The 20380-nt window shown below is 44.1% G+C and overlaps 1 protein-coding gene across 1 annotated transcript; it reads left to right on the top strand.

Moving 5' to 3' along the window:
* Positions 1-3386: 3386 nt before the first annotated feature.
* On the top strand, positions 3387-19392 carry itgb8 (integrin, beta 8; the record flags this gene model as incomplete). Its single annotated transcript, XM_083900310.1, has 15 exons — positions 3387-3480; positions 4286-4371; positions 5668-5830; positions 5914-6020; positions 6454-6593; positions 7217-7382; positions 9045-9203; positions 9435-9530; positions 10554-10646; positions 11634-11774; positions 13909-14329; positions 14419-14641; positions 14751-14854; positions 17815-17978; positions 19264-19392. 15 exons carry the CDS (start codon positions 3387-3389, stop codon positions 19390-19392), a joined length of 2286 nt encoding a protein of 761 aa, XP_083756436.1.
* Positions 19393-20380: the final 988 nt, after the last annotated feature.

Below are 20380 nucleotides of genomic sequence, written 5' to 3'. Positions count from 1 at the left end.
AGTGGTCTAAAAATTTACTCAAGTTAAAGCAAAAAAAGGTAGCTGTTTAGAATTTACTGAGAGTAAAAGTTTCTTTTTTTAACAAGGTTGCGGTTCTTTCTTGTGTTGTGCAAAAAAGGACAAGGGAACACCTTTTACTTAAAGGTAAACCTTTATAAAATAAAATATGCAGACAAAATAAAATATGTAAACACATAATGTAACAGTCAAAATAATTCAAAGGTCACAAATGCTTCAACTTTCTCACTCAGGGACCTAGTTAACGCCAAATCACCTGTCCTCATCATTCACCTGTCCTCCTAATTATTCACCTGTCCACATCATTCACCTGTCCTCCTCATTCATTCACCTGTCCTTCTTATTCATTCACCTGTCCTCATCATAGTTCACCTGTCCTCATCATTCACCTGTCCACATTATCATTCACATGTCGTAATCATCATTCACCTGTTCTCATCATCCACCTGTCCTCATCACCATTCAACTTTCTCACTCACTCAGGAACCTAGTTAATGCCAATTCACCTGTTCTCATCATTCACCTGTCCTCCTCATCATTCACCTGTCCTCATCATTCACCTGTCCCTCCTCTTCATTAACCTGTCCTCCTAATCATTCACCTTTCCCCCTCATTCATTTGTCCTCATCATTCACCTGTCCTCCTCATCATTCATTTGTCCTCCTCATTCATTCATCTGCCCTCCTAATCATTCACCTGTCCAAATCATCATTCACCTGTCGTAATCATCATTCACCTGTCGTCCTCATCATAATTCACCTTTCCTCATCATCATTCACCTGTCCTCCTCATCATTCACCTCATTCACCTGTCTTTCTCATCATTCACCTGTCCTCCTTATCATTCTCCTGTCATCATCATTCACCTGTCCTCATCACCATTCACCTGTCCACATCATCATTCACCTGTTCACATCATCATTCACCTGTCCACATCATCATTCACCTGTCTTTCTCATCATTCACCTGTCCACATCATCATTCACCTGTCTTTCTCATCATTCACCTGTCTTTCTCATCATTCACCTGTCCTCCTCATCATTCACCTGTCCGCCTCATCATTCAGCTTTAAAAAATTACTTTTAAAAAGTACAAGTACACAGTCACACGAGGAAATTCATTACTTTCCATCTCTGGTCTTAGACACCTTTATGATTGGCTTATTCTGAAATACATCCCATAAGGAGAGTCAGTGCTATATTTTAAACTGTGCAAACGCTGACACTAACACAGACAGGAAAAATTCCCCCATATCAGATTTCGCCACGTCTTTTCCTGCAGAATCGCTCCTTTGTGGCAGGTTTGAGGTTGATTCACTGGAATCAGCTTTTGAGTCCCATCGCACCTTTGACCCCTACTTTGTCCCCGGATGAACTTTTCCACAGAATGAATGCGGGGGGAAAACCAGTGAGATTGAAGTGACTTTAAATGACGGTTGTTGGGAAGTTGGATGGGTGTTTGGGCAAAGGGGGAGTTGGGGTGGGGGGGTATTGGTGCTGGGGCTGATGCTTCAGAAGTGCGTGCGTGCGTGCGTGCGTGCGTGTGTGTGTGATGGAAAGCCCAGCAGACTGCTAACACAAACACATCATGTGTAGAAAAAGAGAAAAGACGGTTAAGGGCACGGAGGTGAGAGAGGAGGGGGAGGAAGGACAGAGGCGAAGAAGAGTGTTTTGTGTCAGTATTACGAGCACGATAACAGTTATCAAGATGCTGATGTTGAACAGCGTTAACAGGCCTGAAGCAGTGTTTACACTGAAGTCCATTATCAAGTCTGCTCAGCAGGGAACAGATCCATAGTTTGTCCCCCAGACCTCCCAACTACTCATGGCCTGGCTCATCTGATCTGAATATTCACACAATTTCAGAAAACAGTGTGGTATGTGTGTGTTTGCATCATTACCATAATTGAGAGTGACTGCTGAGACAGCGTGACTGGGGAGGTGTCGAATTCCACCCCCCACACAACTCCAAAATTACCTTCTAGCAAATGATGTGAATGAATGAATGAATGAGAGGGGGGGAGATGTAGCTGGCCTGGCTCCATGGCTCCTGAGAGACAGATGGGGTCAAACAGAGTAGATAAGGGTGTGTGTGTGTGTGTGGGGGGGGTGTGTGTGTGTGTGTGTGTGTGTGTGTGTGTGTGTGTGTGTGTGTGTGTGTGTGTGTGTGTGTGTGTGTGTGTGTGTGTGTGTGTGTGTGTTAAATCTCTACATTGGTTCTGACTGCTGGCACACTCACACTCACTGTTTAGGCCGGAGCATGGACCTCTACTGGAGACATGAGGCACAGATCCACAGATCATGCCAAAGATGAGACTATTGTGTCCTCTCTTCTTTCTTTTTTTCTTTTTTTTTTTGTCCTCGCTTGTCTCTGTTTTGCTCCAGCTCACAATGTTGAGCTGTTTAGTAAGTTTTTGGCTCCTGCTCAGCGGCGCAGCCGGCGAGGCAAGGTTACTCCATGTCATTGGAATCTGTGCACAATGGACCCCCAAGTCCCCCCCCCCCCCCCTCATCCTCATCCTCCTCCTCCTCGAGCACCAGCTTGTGAACCCTGTCTGTAAGACCTCTGGTTTTATTGACCCACCCTCTCTTCTCATTCACCCCCATCATCCATCTACACATGCTTTCCTTTACACACACACACACACACACACACACACACACACACACACACACACACAGGAGCACTCGGGGCTGTTATACCGCTCCCTCAAGAGACAATATAAACACCAGTGTTCAATTCAAGGCCAAGGTTCACTCTTCGGAATCCACCCACCGCAACTCCTTCAAAGCGTCTTTCTCCTCTCTCCTCCCTCCCTCCCTCTCTCCTCCCTCCCTCCCTCTCTGATCCAGCGTGGTTGCCATGACGCCCTCTAACTGAATCACTCGCTTCACACCGCTGCTGCTGCTGCTGCTGCCGCTACTCAGTCGGCATGTCGGTGCCCATGTGTGTAGCTCAGTTTGGCTCTGCTCGGCTCTGCTCGGCTCTGTCCAGGGGGATGAAGACGTGACCAAGCGCCTGTGACACGGGGGTCCGTCGCACACCTGCGGCTGGAGGGAAGTAGATGGAGGGACTCGCGCCGCATCCGCTATTGACGCCGCACTGTGCCGATTGCTTCATCTCTTCTCCTGGGTCCACGGGGGGCGAGCGCGCTTGTAAGCTGATTTGACCCGGGAATGTAAAAAAAAAAAAAAAAAAAAAATCCACGGGATTATAAGGTTATTGGATGAACGACAATGCCCCGCGGCTCGGTTTGGCACTCCCGGCTATTGACGCTCTGTACCCGGTCCCCGCCGGTTCATGTCCAGTAGCTGCCTCAGCTCCTGCGCCTCCTCCTCGCTCGACCCTCTCGGTGTTGGATACAATAATATGACTTCCTGGCTCCGCACACACGGCATCGTCCCCCTGTGTCTCCTGTTGTGCTGCGCGGTGGTCGTTGTCTCCACAGACGCCTCTCATGCCGGTGAGTGAAGCCTCATTAGGGCCAATTAGTCTCCATCACATCCCAGCGTGTTATCCCGCATCCTCTCTGTCACAGCGCAGCATCCTCATCTGTGCTCGCGCTCTCCATCTTCAATGGACTATTTCATAAGCAGACCCTCATTAATATCCATATTAATATTAATATTCATCCACTGTGTTTTTTAGGGAGATATTGACACGTTTATGTCAACCTGTGACAACTCTTTTCAGCACAGTATTGATCACATCTAATTAGAAGTTGAATGCTTCACGTATTTCATGGGGTTTCTCTGAGAGGCTGTGAGTGCTAAGTGGGTCAGAGAGCTGCTTATTAGTGGGTTGTTAATGATACTAGAACCCGGAGCCTTTCTCTGCCCTACATTCCTGTGCTGTTTGCTCACAACCAGCTCTTAAAAATGGGATAAATCCCTACAGAGAACCCTTTATCCCCCTATAATAAGCCTTATGCGAATCATGTGCCATTTGTCACATTGTAAAAGTTGACTCCCCCCCCGCCCCATTAATTAATTCACCTTATAGTGTGCATGAGGTTGTGGGAAATAATCCACTGCACTGCTCCAACATCTCAAGCACCTGTTCCCACACTCTACTCCACCCCCTCAGCGGCTTCTTCACTACATGTCTGGCTCTGGCAGAATGAGACTCATATGAGATGTAAAGTTGTGCTAAATGGCAGCATGGCTAATGAGTGTTGACACGCACATCTTTTCATATGCTAAGTACTATTCTTCTCTTCTCGTCTCTCTCTTTCTTTTTTTTTTTTTTATTCCTCTCCTTGTCTGCAGGTGACAGTGTGTGTCGCTCTTCTAGCATCACGTCTTGTACAGAGTGTCTCAGAGGTGGAACACAGTGTGCCTGGTGCTTCATGGAGGTAGGGAGCTGTGTTGTACTTGTATTTGTAATCCCTTTAGGACCTTTTCAGGCATAAATACTGACCTTGGTGGAGACCAAAACCTGGTCCTGGTGAAGCTTATTTCTTGGGGGGGGGGGGGTTTAATGGAGAAGACAGTGAAGCATGAAAGGGAGAGGGAGGGAGGAAGACACGCAGTAAAGGTCAAATCAAACCCGTGCTACTGCTCTACCGACTATCCAGCGACCCAGAACCTCATTTCAAGTTTTTGGCCAAGGTCTGAATTGTGGTTATGGTCTGGGATTATACTTTATTTCGGCTGTTCAAATGAATGGGCGTCAGTGCAATCAGTGTCCTATAAGAATAGCTGTTCAAACCTTTGTGTGTATGTGTGAAAATGGGAATGTGGCAGACATTCAGTGGCATTCCTCAGACAACACACAGCTTTGATGCTGTCTGCAAATGTGAATATAATGTGTGCTTTTTTTGACTTTAGTGGCCTTACCCAGTCTGTGTGTGTGTGCGTGTGTGCGTGTGCGTGTGTGTGTGTGTGTGTGTGTGTGTGTGTGTGTGTGTGTGTGTGTGTGTGTGTGTGTGTGTGTGTGTGTGTGAGAGAGCTAGTGAATATTTCCACCCGCCCTATATATGTATGTTTGTGTGTCTGCTGTCTGGGTGTCCTTTGAGAAAAGCCTTAAACCAGTCTTACCACACACACACACACACACACACACACACACACGCGCGCGCGCGTGCACTGCCAACTGCCAACACGTACAGATTTTACAGACTTCAGGTGCTTTCCCACCCCGTGAACTCTAACCTTATCTGACATCATTAAGCAGAGCGGTGCTCACTGCTGTGTGAAAGTATTCAGACACCAACTCTCTCTCTCTCTCTCTCTCTCTCGCTCTCTACACACACACACGTCTTTTTCTCACAGACTGAGGCAACACAAAGGTCAATAATTCACTCTTAACGTGTTGTCGTGGCAGTTAGTTAGGTCGTCTACAGCGTTTCAGGGCTGTGTCAACACAGTGCTGATCAATCTAGTGACTGAAAGAGAAGGCCACCTGTAAGAAGTGGTAAGAAGAAGTAAGAAGATTTATCTTCCCCCTCCACACAGATGACATAGACAAAGATAAGTGCACACAAACAGGACATTTTCCCCCCTGACATTCTAAACTGAGTCACCTCAGGATGGCGTGATAGAACGATAATGGTTCCAATCAATATGAGCGTAAAAAAGACAGAAACGAATGTCAACTGTCGCTAAAAGACGATCCCCCTGCCGACGTGTGTGACCTCCAGAACTTTCAAGACGGGTTGTGGCCAGGCCATCGTTGCGACCTGCCAGCGAACCTGCTCGCAAGAGGCTGTGCGCCGGAGTTCATGGAGCGGACAGAGGTCAAGGTGGAGGTCAACGCCACCGTCGGCAGCATGCAAGCGTCGCCGCGAGACGTCGCCATCGCCCTCCGACCAGGTAGACGAAGGGGACGACCCTCAAAGCTCAAAGCTGCGGAGCGAAAACATCATGTTTTTGTCGTGTTCTTTGTGTTTCTGTAGGTGCAGAGGCCAGCTTTGTAGTGGCTGTGAAGCAGCTGGAGCGTTACCCTGTGGATCTGTATTACCTGGTGGATGTATCTGCTTCTATGCAAGAAAACCTGGACCATGTAGGTGATAAACGACTCACTGTGAAATGCAGAGATAAATGAGAGCTCCGAGATTCTAGGTACTGTAGGTGGTGCAGGCACAGAGTCAGGCAGCTGTGTAGCATTTGGTTTGTGCACATTTTAATATCGATAGCTCATGGTCATTTTACTGCGAGATACGACTGTGCAGCCCTACTTATCTTCCAGGTTTATTTTTGTAGGACGGCAATTCACCTCTAAAACCTTTCGTGGGAGCTTTTTGGGGTTTTATTTTTCAGTTTTTAGTCGTGAGGAGCTTATTCAGCATTGTTTACATTTAAAAAAAAAAAAGTGTAGCACAATGCCTTTAAGTGCTGAAGCATTTCAATTGCTTTTGAAAGGACGACTACTATACACATATTTACTTTTTCATCTTTTTCATCAACATCTTTTTGTTTTATTCTCTGTGGTCCAGCTGAAGACCGTCGGTGTGGCTCTGTCTCTGCGTATGATGGAGCACTCCTCAGACATTTTGATGGGTTTTGGCTCGTTCGTGGACAAACCCGTCTCCCCGTACATTAATGTCCATCCCTCCAAGATCAACAATCCCTGCAGGTAGGCATGCACAATTGGTTTGGTTGTCGATTGTTGAAGAAAACTGGATGAATCCTCTCAATTAAGGACCTTGAAGCCGGACCCTTTTCTTTTTCTAATGAGACTAATGCGCTGAGCTGATTTGAGTGTTCAAATGTGAGTTGACACATAGTTTTAGTAGGTCCAGTCGTTCCTCTTGCAGTGTATCTTTCCGTTCTCTTCTTGAAATACAGTGCCTCCATTCATTAAGCAAGCACCAGCCTCTCAACACACACACACACACACACACACACACACACACACACACACACACACACTTGTTAGGCCCAGCCTTCCTCTTTTCCTTTGGGGAATGACCTCCGTTTCTGGTTGTTGACTTCCAGCACACCTCGAGACAGCCAATCATGAGCACAGTCAGATCCCGGTACAGCGTGCTGCATGCACATTGTCTCACTGATGCCGATGAGATGAACTCCTCAGGTACTGGAAGTATATACGGAACGACAAAAGACCACAGATATTGAGACTGATGCAACGACATGCAGGCCTCTCTTCTTATTCTGTTGCAGCTCTGCATTACCGAATGCTGCATTGAAAATCTTCATTTTTCCTGCTGTTCCTCTCTCTCTCTCTCTCTTCCCCAGCGATTATGAGATCCACTGTCGTCCGGCCCACGGCTTCCACCATGTCTTGAGCATGACAGGGAACATGAGCGAGTTCACGCGCGTGATTAAACGCCAACGCATCTCGGGAAACATGGACACACCTGAGGGAGGGCTGGATGCTATGCTGCAAGCTGCTGTCTGCGAGGTGTGTATAAACACAGAATGCGGGGGGGGGGCGTCTGCTTTAAGGTCAGAGACGTAGAACTCTAAGTGGCATGCGCCGCACTGTTGACCCGTGTAGGCTTTATAGACGATTTACGATCCGTTTATTGATGAAAATGTGATTGGCTGTTTAGCCTGGAGAAAACCCAGGTACTCCCCTGGGCGATTGAACTGCTGTGGTGCTTCATCCTTAAGGTATTTTGACCAAAGCATGTCACAGACACCAGGGAACTAGGTTAACTTGTAGAAATAGGGTATAATATGTCTCCTTTCATTAATTTCCTCTCAGGTACAGAATGTAAGGAGTGGTTGCTCACAGCTGTAGTCACTGCAGTAGGTACAGATAAGTGTATAAATAGATTTTTTTTTTTTAATTATTGGCTATATATTCTTTTAAGTTGTTTTCTCTTTTGCATTTAATGGTTATTCTGTTATACAGCATGCATATGTGAGTTAAGCCCAAATATGGTCATCAAAGAAGCTTTGGTCTTAGGACAATGATGGTAATCTGACTCAGTGTTTAATGGTGCGACCGGAATCCCACTATTTAATGACTTCACTGTTTGGCAATGGCAGACGCACACAGACACAGTCACTGTTGCATATGCTATAGCTGCAGGAGGGCTGTGAGTCACACTGTGCAGGGGGCGCCCTGAGTAACCAGCCGGCAGGGAAACACCACAGTGGTCATGAGTCTAGAAATAGACTCTCCATTATGTCAGGCCTACGTATAAGCTCACAGGGTTTCCTTAAATACACACACACGCACACACGGGCCCATTTTTTTTCTCACAGTGTCAACGCGGAGGCACAGACATAAAGATGGAGACGCTCTGGCTGATTTAAGAGCGTCATCACACTTTAGCGCTAATCTGGCATCACCGAAAGAGCTGATCACCCGGAGAGCTAATGTAACTCAGATGAGTACATACGTTTTTTTTGGGGGGGGGTTTTTTACCACCATGTGTGAAATGTTAAAGCATGAAGCATGCACAGCATTTTCCACATTAGCTTGTGTGAGTGTAGCAACGAATGATATGAGTGCATAGAAAAAAATGTGTTTGCAAGGCAATAGTAGGCCAGCAGTCAACATAAGTTAATCGCACCGATGTTTTTGTGGACTTTGATGTGGGAGTGAGTGGTTTATAATAGTGAAAAGCTCACACGGTGCAGACAGTGTGCGTAAATATGCTCCAAACAGCAAGGCATATTTTAACAATCTGGTCTGGATCATCAGTGATGACTTCATTTCTGGCACAACCACACTTTAAAAATGCTGAACTATCCCTTTAACTCAGGGGGCCAGCAAACTTCTAGTCTGGTCAGGTTGCTCAAGTTAAAAAAAAATAAAATAAAATAAAAAGTCCAACAGTGATTCAAATTTCAAAACTTTACGACAGCAGCAAATACATAACGACAGAAATAAAATGAAATCAAATAAAAAAATCAAAATATTAAATCAAAATAATATACTGACAATTGTGATTAAAACACGAGACAAGCTTATATACAATCAATTTGACACGTTGTATTAATTCCTTGGCTATGAAAAAAAAAAAACCACCATGGTTATATCCTCCTATCGTCATGGTCAGAAAAATCCAAATGAATAATACGTCATGACATCAATGTTTTTGTTTTGTAGGGGGTGGTGGGTTGGCGACCGGAGGCCAAGCGCTTGCTGCTCCTGATGACTGACCAACCATCTCACCTGGCCCTGGACAGCCGGCTGGCGGGGATCGTCACACCGCACGATGGCCTGTGTCACCTGGAGAACAACGTCTACACAGGGAGCACCAGGATGGTGAGTGGAGGGGAAGACGAGCTCACGGGAGCATAACTGAGGATGAAGAGTAGATGGTGTGTAGACACCACGCATGCAGTGAAGAAGAACAACAAATGTTAAAGCTCACCTAATCAATGTACGTCTCCACACTGGCTGGAGTAAGTTTGATGAGTGAGATAGTGTAGATCTGCTTCATCTGGGGGGGGGGAAACAGGTTTGTGATTCAGTTTGTTGGTTTTGCTTTCTCAGGACTATCCCAGTGTGGGCCAGCTGTCCAATACGCTGCTTGAAAACCATATCTACTCCATCTTTGCCGTGGAGAAGCAGCAGTACCAGTGGTACGAGGTAATATAGCACACGCCTGCATTTGTAACAGGGACACCATTGTATGTGGCCATAGAGTGAAGGTCTTCCAATAACCCACCAGGGGGGTGATTCTGTCGGTTGCAAAAATAACTTTAGGAAAATAAGCCTCTACTTGATTTCTAACATCAACGAACATTTTCATGAGCGAATGATCTTAATTGCTACTTTTCGGTCTTCTTCTATGTCACAAAAACTCCCCGAGAAGAGGAAATAACAAGATCAAATAAAAACACACAATCTTACCAAACTTCATGCCATATAAACACATGAACACAGCCACAGCTATCAACAACCAAAGTATGAAAAGCATGTAAAACACACAAACAGAGAAGAAGAATTTAAATTATAGCTAATTGTTTAGGGTTAGTGTTAGGGTTAGAGTTAGAATCGTTTACAAGTCTCCATGGTTTATAGGTGACCTTGAGTGCCATGAAAGGGGCCTCAAAATAAAATGCATCATTATTATTATTATTTTTATTATTATCATTATTATTATTATTATTATTATTATTATTATTACTATTATTATACAGCCAGAGGCTGTTCACCCAAAAGGACCCGGGGAACATAGGACCCTAACCCTAACCCTAAAATTTGATAACATTTTACTTAAGTACAAGTAAAAGTACTGGTCTAAAAATGTATTCAAGTTAAAGTAAAAAGGTAGCTTGTTTAAAAGAGTAAAAGTTACTTAGTTACTTTCAAGGTTGGGGTTCTTTAATTTCTCTTCCTCATCGTTCACCTGCCCTCACTCTTCAGTGCCAAAGTGTTGGAAGACCACGTGTGACTTTGTGTACTATCTGTTTATGTGGCCTCCATAGATTTGCAGGTCTTCTTACAGCCAGTAAAATGTTCTCTTGCTCACATTAGTCATTAGCTCTAATGCTGTTCCTCACTTTTAATTCACTCCGTCTGGATCAAATATGGCTGCGATAAGAACTGATGATAACATGTCTAACTTTAAAGTGTACAATTTCTTATCTGCTGGTTTCCCTTTTCTAGGAGTTGGTGCGCTTGCTACCTGGAGCTTACCTGGGAAAGTTAGGCCTGTTCCAGGCTCCAAACATCATAGAGCTGGTGGTGGATGCATATAAGGTACAGAGCACGACTACATTTCCTAGCTTTGCATCTTGGAGTAACATCTCACAGAAAGAGCGTGGAGGGTCAGTTATTGTAGGAAAAAAAAGATTACAGAAGCACAGCATGTGCTGAATTCATGAACCCACGCAGTCTGAGTTCATAGCGTTGTTGAGGCATTAGTGTGCTGATCTGCTGAGTCAGCGTGACCTCAGTTTTCTTTAGTCCCTGTTTGATCATGTAGGCTGACCAACGGGACATTCCTGTGAGCATGAAAGGCGTCCGAGTCAGTGATTCCGCAGCTCGTTTGTGAACGTGCTTCAGGTTCATATTCTGTACGCAAACGTTGGCTTGATTGACAAGAGTCGCTTGCAACAGTGAAATTGTCAAGTCGGGAAAATGGATGACGGAAGATCTTTTTCAGTCAGATACAGAAAACACAAATGAGAACAGGAGGTTAAGGAGGGGTTAGGCCTTCTGTACATGGGTGAATGTGTGTATGAATGTGTGTGAGAGAGAGAGACGAGGGAGACTCGGCGTTTGTTCAGCTGGCAGCAGTGTGGGCTATAATCTTGCCTGAGGCACAGCGCTCCATTGTTTGCTCTGAGAATCTGCCAAATCCTAGTACATGTGCACACACACACACACACACAGGGCCTGAACAGAAGCTTCCATTATAATAGCTTTCAGATCCCCTCGGAAACCATGTGGCCCTAATCGTGGATGAAAACAAAGATGCTATTTTTGCCCCACCTCCTTTTTCCCATAACCCCCCGTTGTGTGTCAGAAATAACGACCGACAATGTGGGCTTTGTGGGGAAAATGTGACAACTTTCATTAATTACACTTTCTTTCTCTTTTGTCTCTCTGTCACAGATTATGCTCATTCTCCCTGCTCTATGACCCTTTTACACTTGACTTGTCTTTTATTGCTGGCATAGCACACTGCATTTTAAGAGTTTCTTAGCTTCAGGCAGTAACATTTGCTGCACCTTCTCCACCCAGAGGCTGTTATCGGAGGTAGCGGTGGTGGTGTCAGTGGAGGACAGAGCAGCCAGCAGGTATTGGGTGACTGTGTCTCCACTCTGTCCTGACGGATCCACTGCTAAAGGCCAGAGCTGCTCAGGGGTGCAGCCCAACCAGATGGTAAAGACACAAACATTTAGTACACAGTCATCATTAAGCTGATGACCTAATTATTGATGTCAAATACTTTTTTTTTATTTTTATTTTTTTTTTAAAGATTTGAACCCTTTAAATGCCTTAAAATGTGTTTTGTCATGGTGTTTTTAGATGAGGAAATTTGAATTATTTTCAATATAATACATGCAAAGTTTTTGTTTTGAATCATTTCATCCTGGAATATGTCACTCATAAGCAGTAACCCTGATTTTTTTTCTTACTTTATTCTACTTTCACTGAGCTGGTTCACCTACATCTGACCTAATTATTAATATCAAATACTAATTATGTTTTTTTTAAAGATTTTAACCCTTTAAAAAAGCCAGGTTTTTGTCACGATGCCACCATGTTTTTAGAGGGAAAAAAAACACAGAAAATATGAATTATTTTCAATATACTACATACCATTTCAGTCTGGGATATGTCAATGAGAGGGAGGGGGAATTGTGACAGTGCCAGCCATCGTTTACTGCTTTATCCTCCACGTGATGGGGGTGCAAATCTCAGTTGACATAGGGCGAAAGGCGGGGTCACACACTGGACAGATCACAGATCCGGAGAACCCATGCACACGCGGGCAGAGCACGCAAACTCCATACAGAAAGTTTTTTTCTCCATATGCTAAATATGGCCAAAAGTGACGCCATTCGTTGGGGAGCAGTAAATCATATCCAAGCCCAGATTGACACCCAGATATAATAAAATCCAGTTTGAAAGGGTTTCAATGGCATAATAGTATGAGTGTAAGCTGAGCTGGAAATAACAAGATCAAATGAAAACACACAATCTTGCCAAACCTCATTCCTTATGAACACATGAACACAGCCACAATTATCAACAAGCAAAGAATGAAAAGCATTCACAAAACAGTCCCTCAGGGTAAGTATTCCAAGAATTTAGCTAATTGTTTAAGTCAGAATCGTTTACACAAGTGAATTAAGAGATGTCAGTGGATATGTATTGGATTAGCCTGACTCGTATAGCAACACACAGACTTCACTGGGAGCTTTACGTGACAGGAAGAGCTTTGGTTAATAATCCACGCTGAGCGGATTACGGGTTGGAATTAAGAGGAAAACATTTTCATGTGATTTCATGAACCTTGTCCTAAAATCCCTGCATTGCCTAATATGAGGGTACTTGTGTGAACATGTTTATATATAGAAAACATTATCCGCTATAGTTATCTCACATAGTGCTGCGAAAATATTTTTTGCTGCATCTCTGCACCACACAAGAGCTATATATATATATATATATATACGATGTATCCACCAATTTAAGCCTTATCAGCAGAGACATGGCAAGGTTTACGTCATTATTTCATGCTATTGCTTCAGTCGCAGCTCATACTCAATCAGCTGCATCTCTGAAGCAACAGCAGGGGTGTTAAAATGGTCAGAAATGGTTGTTAAACTGATCTGCTCTGTTTTTTGCCTTACACGTGTAGATCTGTTATCTCTGTATCCTTTAGTTACGGTAATAGTGAGTCTGCAGTCACTTATGACGGGGTCGTACCTATGTTCCCCGGGTCCTATGTTGCCCGATTGGGGAGCATCGGACCTTTTTTTTTAAAAAGGGTCCTCACTTTGTGGAAGCCTGGGTGTGGAGCTCCAGGGTAAAGGGTTAGGTTAGGGTAGGGTTAGGGTTAGGGTTAGGGTCCTATGTTCCCCGGGTCCTTTTGGGTGAACAGCTTTTTTTTTTTTTGTAACAACTTTTTTAGAGAAAGGGTCCTATGTTCCCCGGTCACATACAAAGCGGGGAACATAGGACCCTTTGGGTGAACAGCGGGGAACATAGGACCCTTTTTTAGAGAAAGGGTCCTATGTTCCCCAGTCACATACAAAGCAGGGAACATAGGACCCCGGGGAACATAGTACCCGGGGAACATAGATACGGTCCCCTTATGACTTAGCTAAATGCTCATGTTGGCATTCTAAAATTCATCAATATAATGTATATGTGCAATTTTCTTATGCACAGTTTGGCATTTTCTTTGTAAGAGTAGTAATAAATAATAATGAGAAGGTATATCGTTTACATAAAGACTATATATATACAGTATATAGTGTCATGGACTCCTTATCTTTCCACTCAGGTTTACTTTAATATCACCATCGGCCTGCACTCTTGTCCCGATGACGGTGAAGACGAAGACGTCAAAGTGACGGTTCGCCCCGTGGGTTACAATGAATCTACTGTCGTCAGGGTTCGCGCCAAATGTCGATGCGGCTGTGGACCAACGAGTCGCTGTCACGATGACAACCAGTCGCCGTGCACAGGGACCCGAGACGGTGCCAGTCAGGAACAGAGGCCCGACCACGGACTGCTCAACGGCTCAAACAGACATACAAATTGGAGATGCAGAGCTGAAGGCTCTGACGTGGACTGCAGTGACCGGGGAGAGTGCGTCTGTGGGAGGTGTGTGTGTGAACAGAACAGGCTCGGCACAGTATATGGGAAATACTGTGAGAGAGACACCTTCTCCTGCCCGTATGAAGGCGGTCTTCTTTGTGCGGGTAAGGGACACACACTATATATATGTACATATATATCATTTTGTAGTCAGCAACCTTTTAATGACCTCTGCCCCGTTTGTCTTTCTCAGGACGAGGCGTGTGTGTGTCAGGCGACTGTGTGTGCGAGGATGGCTGGACAGGCGAGAGCTGTGGTTGTCCCACGTCCAAAACAACCTGCCACTCAGCCAATGGCTTGTTGTGCAGCGGGCGGGGAAGATGCACGTGTGGCAAATGTGTGTGCGACGACCTCCGATACTCTGGAGACGTCTGTGAAAGATGCCCTGCTTGCCAAAGCACCTGCCAATCGCACTGGTATTTGTCTGCTTTCTGTTTCTTCACCGCCGCAAAGCATGATGGGAGCTTCTGCAGACGTATTAAATGTAAATGACTGTTATGTCGCACTTTTTTTTTCTTTTACCAGGAAGTGTGTGGGCTGCCACTTGTCACACGGCCTCACACAAAAAGAGGTGGGACACTGCAACAACAGCTGTACACCACTAGTGGGCTACACAGATTATGTTTCAGGTAAAGCCATTGTAGATAATAGGTGTGTTTTATTTTGGCCGTTTTAAAGGGGACATATTATGCAAATTCAACTTTTTAATATTATATTTTGGCCCTATGAGTAGACAAAGTGTGAAAAAAGACGAGTCAATCATGTTTTTGTGGTCCTCCTCAGTCTAAGTGCAGGAGATAAAACACGCGATGTTGACTTCCGCACTCATTGTTACGTCAAAATGAGACGTTCCTGGAATTGTTGTCTCATGGAGCTACACTTTGTACCTAAAAAACGTGAGAGTGCAGGCAAGGGCAATAGTTTCCGGAAGAGCGGAAGTCTGCAAAGTGTTCTATTCTTGGCTGCACAGTGCAGCACAGAGTTCTACACAAACTTCCAGCCTCAGAGGATTTACATGTCCAGTGGATATATGACGGCAATGCGCCGGCTAGAGTTGGCAAATGATGGCTTTTCTAAATGCTAACTGCTGTTAGCTGCCGGAGCCTCAGTGACGCTGATGTAGTTTCCTGTGTCTCATTTGCATTTAAAGAGACAGGCACTCAAAACCGAGCGTTCTGAACAGGCCTGTTTTGGCAGGATGATTGAACTGCTGTGGTGCTTCATCCTTAAGGTATTTTGACCAAAGCATGTCACAGACATGTTCATTTGGACACCAGGGAACTAGGTTAACTTGGAGAAATAGGGTATAAAATGTCTCCTTTAATACTCATTTTCAATTTGTGCATTAAAAAAAAAACCTGAATGGAAACATGTTGAAAGGTAAATACAGGGAAGTGCAATGGACACGGTTTTTAAAAATCAAGTGACTGAAATATCCTTTTCCACTTCTGCATTTCACTGTGTTGGAAAAAGTACCGAAAATGAGGATATAGCAAGTGAGCTGAGTGAAAGAGAGACAATACATAATTTCTTGTGTACAAACGCCTCCAGTTTCTATGCTCTCACCATTAGATGTCACTGATTCATACACACTGGAAGCTTCTGTGAAAGTCTGTCACATGCTTTTGGTGCGTATGTCTTAACTCTCTCTCTGTCTCTCTCTTTCCGTTTACATGTTAAGGTCAAGCAGGCGAGATGTGGATTCAGTGCATGTACATCAGCAACGACAGCTGTCGCTATCGCTTTCAAATCATCTCACACTCTGGTCAAACCCAGCTTCAGATCAGCACAAGACCAGGTATTATATTGTATTATATCAACACACACACACACACACACACACATTCATTCAAGGTCACTTCCGTTGTTGCCACTGCTGCACTACTGCACCCTGGAGTGTTTAAGTCAGCGAGTCTACTGTCAGTGTTATACAGCTGTATTTTACATTACACAACCCCCCACCCCCCAGTTCACTTCCTTCATTTTAAAACATACACACACACACACACACACATTCCCTGGTTTTTACACTCACACATCTTATTGCACAACTGAGTGTTACAGTTCATCTCCGTCCTCCCAATTTTAGGAACAGCTATGCTCATTGTCCCGTCCCACACCCCCCCCCCCACACACACCAATGGGACTCTCTCGCTTCCTCCTCCTCCTCCTGGGTGCAGCAGGAGCCAGGTCTCCATGTTAACCCTGTTGCATAATGACAGAGGTCTTTGGGCTCTGATGAGACCCGTCATCCACACATGCTCCACACAGCCTGCTGGTTATTCAGTGCAGCATCACTAGCATTGCAGCAGCAGCAGCAAATATAAGCGGTATCATTTTTGCGCCACATTCATCATCTCATGGGAGCCTCAAATGTAGCACGTCAACCTTAGCGATCGTGGCCAATGTTTCTAAATATAAATGCTACTTTTGCGTTGTTGCAATATCATTGTGACCTATTAGCAGTGTTCTGTAGTTAAGTACAAAATTCACGTATCGGTACTTTACTTTACGTTGTTTATATTTCTAGCAACTTTTACTCCCCTGCATTTCCTCCAACTATCTTTGTAACTCGTTACTACCAAATAAAATCAGAAGAAGAAGAGTTGGTATTATGGTCTGTATTTATGTAGAGCTTTTCTAGTCTTGATGAGCTGCTTTACAATAGAGCCTATTGTTCACCCATTCACACGCTTCAATTGTCTTTGCTCAAGGACACATACAGACTAGTAGAGCCAGGAATTGAACCCATAACCGTTCAGTTGAAAGACAACTCGCCCTAACACTGAGCCACCATGGCCACCACTTCTAAAACATATGTAAATTTTATATCAGAAAACTACTTTTGATACTTAAGTACAGTAGATGTCATATACTTTAAGACTAAGTAATATTATAAAAAAGTGACTTCAACTTCTAGTAATTTTCTGTGTACTATTACTCAAGACTTAAAGGTGCCTTATGTAAGAATGTGGCCAAAAACGGTTACTACATTCAATGTATTCAATTCAAATATGGCCAGTTGACTTGAGATTTATTACATAATGCACCTTTAATGTTAGCAATATTATATGAGAATTAGAATAAAATTGTATTGTATAAACAGTATAATAACATACACATGATCAACATCATGCTAAAGCTACATAATGCACTAAAATGAAAATACATATACATAACATTAATTCAATGATAAATAAAAACACAATCAGTACAATAAAATGTGTTAAAATGAGACTAAATGAGACTGAGCGTGTGTGTGCGTGTGTGTGTGTGCGTGTGATTCCTCCTGATCTCATGACGTCAGTGTCGTCTCAGTTCTCCACAGCAAAGCCTCACACGTGTGTGTGTGTGTGTGTGTGTGTGTGTGTGTGTGTGTGTGTGTGTGTGTGTGTGTGTGTGTGTTTCCTCCTGATCTCATGACGTCAGTGTCGTCTCAGTTCTCCACAGCAAAGCCTCACACGTGTGTGTGTGTGTGTGTGTGTGTGTGTGTGTGTGTGTGTGTGTGTGTGTGTGTGTGTGTGTGTGTGTGTGTGTGTGTGTGTGTGTGTGTGTGTGCGTGCGTGCGTGTGCGTGTGTGTCTCCACAGAGTGCACCAGCGGTGGCCGCTTGATTGGAACATTCCTCAGTGTATGTGCTCTGACGGTGCTGTGCGGTCTGGTGGTGGTGGCCATGCTGCGCTTGCTTCTACAGAGAAACGTCTGGTCACCAGGGGGCGCTACTGAGGTTGTCGTTTATCACTGCACTGGAAAGGTTAGCCCCCCCCCCCCCCCCCCGTGAATGCTGGAGGTTTTAAATTAGTGGGTGACGTCTTTGGAGCGCTGAAAAACTCCAGGGACCTTGTAATGTTGTAACGAACTGTCCTCAAGAAACTGGACTGAGAAATGTGAGCCTGCTGTTTGAGGTACAGCTGTATTTTACATTTCCTCTCAACTCCCAGCTCACGATGTGCAGCATCCACGTCTGTGAGCTCACAATGATGTACAGCACCTTTGAGGAAGGGGGGGAGATATAGAAATATTATGTTACAATGGGAGTTTACCTGGTGATATGTGTGCTTAAAATCTGTCTTCATGGTTTTAAAGTGTTTTTGAAAGACCTCAATTATTGGTCATCATCTACTGCAGATCATCTACAACTTTTTTTTCTTTACCCACTGTAAACATCACACTCATTACAAAATGTGACAAATGGTTACGATACGGGAAGGTTGTTGGAAGTAAAAGTAAAAGCCACCACAGGTTAAATGGAAGTCTATGAGGAAATGAACCTAATTCTCACTTCATTTATAACATTTTCCTAAGGAATGGAAGGCTATAGAAAAATGTGTCTACTTCCCATGTGATGTATAACATCAGTAAACATGTTCTTAAGGTGTTAAGGCTCTCATTCGCTAGTTCCAGGTCTTCTTAAAGGTGCATTTTGTAATAAATCTAAAGCAACTGGCCATAAAATCCTCCTAATATGTCACAGAGACAGAAAATATTTTGCAGACTGCAAATCATGGTTATGTTTTGAAATCATGTTTTGGCATGTGACGCCACCTACCGCCGTTTACCAATCACTGCAGTCAGTAGAGTCTGAGCTGCCGAGCAACCACGGGTTGCCAGTTACGTCAGAAAACGAAACCTAAAAGACCTCGGTATTTTGAATTTAAATGTAACCGTTTTTGGCCACATTCTTACATATGGCACCTCTAAATAAATAATATTCCCAACTTTATAATTCAGTCAACAATAAAGTATGGCACTTATGAGTGCTGCAGCCATTCACCTGTTGGATGAACTAGCTGTCAATCACACTGGGGTCCACTTTTAGTGCTTTCTCATCTACATTCCCTCGAAAAGGAGGACGGAACTCACAGAAGTGACATCAAGTTCTCACGAAGAAGACCTGGAAGTAGAGATTGAGAAGAATACACAATTCAATATACTTTTACTTCCAGGCTGTCCTCTATGAATGTGTCCATTTCTTTTCTTATAAATAATCGATGCCAGTGTGTGTTTTACTAACTTATCTTATTTCTTTCACTCTTCAGGACCTGTCGTACATTCCCACAACTACTGAGAAGACAGTCACCTACCGCAGGGACCAGCTACCTGACCGCCCTGTGGAGATGCAGATTCCGGTTACTAAGATGCCCCTTGGTGATCCTTGGCAATTCTAGGCAGAGGTCAGTGGTCAAGGTCAGAGGGGAAGGCAGCGGAAACGTGTAGAGTTGGACTAGAACGCTTCTTTTCTGTCTCTTTCTTAAACCTCACAAAACTTCAGCCGGCTGTCGGGGGGTTTTGAACAATTTTGACCATTTTCGGACGACATACTATACTATGACGTTTTTGACCATTTTTGGATGACATACTATGACGTTTTTGACCATTTTTTTGACAACATACTATACTATGACGTTTTTGACCAATTTTGACCATTTTTGGACGACATACTATACTATGGGAGTGGGGGGGGGGGGGGTACCGGTAATGAGTAAACTAAAACTATGAAACCTCCATTGACTGACGTGTAATAACGTGTAACTCTCACTCAGTGATGACTCATGTGGCCAGTATCCCGGAAACTGAGGCGAACGTAAGAGCACAGTCACGGATCTCTTCTTCTAGCGCTGTCTAAAGGGCCATTGCTCCTTGTTTTTGTTTTTGTTTTTTTGAAACCATGAACCACAATCACTGCTCTAACTTATCCTCCTCTTTGTAAGTGTGTGTCTATTTAATATAAAGGACACTACATGTTTGCATTGTCACTACACTCCCAACAAGAACTGCACTTGTCTTCTTGTTTTAGTCTGCCCCCTTGTGGAAAGCTTCGGGTATGAAATATATAGTAATAATAGTGTCTATTCATGACTGACCTCAGCACTATTGACTCAGTAATCCTGATTACTTTTGACTTTGATTAGTCACTGCATTAGTCACTTGTATTTTCATTTTTACAACATTTGTTTTTGTCAAGTGATCAACTGTGTTGGAAATGAGTGTTGCTTTATGGCATTTCCTCTGTCATTGTGTGAGGAATATAGTTGCATACGATTGTCTGCTTAGACGTTGCACTAGAACACCAGTTTTGCATCATACTACTGAAAACTGTGGGGTCTCTGGGGGGGGGGGGGCAGGAGGGATGTAAAGATGGTGGAGCGGTGGGGT

This window comes from Microchirus variegatus (genome assembly GCF_963457635.1).
Source record: "Microchirus variegatus genome assembly, chromosome: 13".
Taxonomy (NCBI): Eukaryota; Metazoa; Chordata; class Actinopteri; order Pleuronectiformes; family Soleidae; genus Microchirus; species Microchirus variegatus.
The sequence above is the reverse complement of the archived record's forward strand: the minus strand, read 5'-3'. Positions and strand labels throughout refer to the sequence as shown.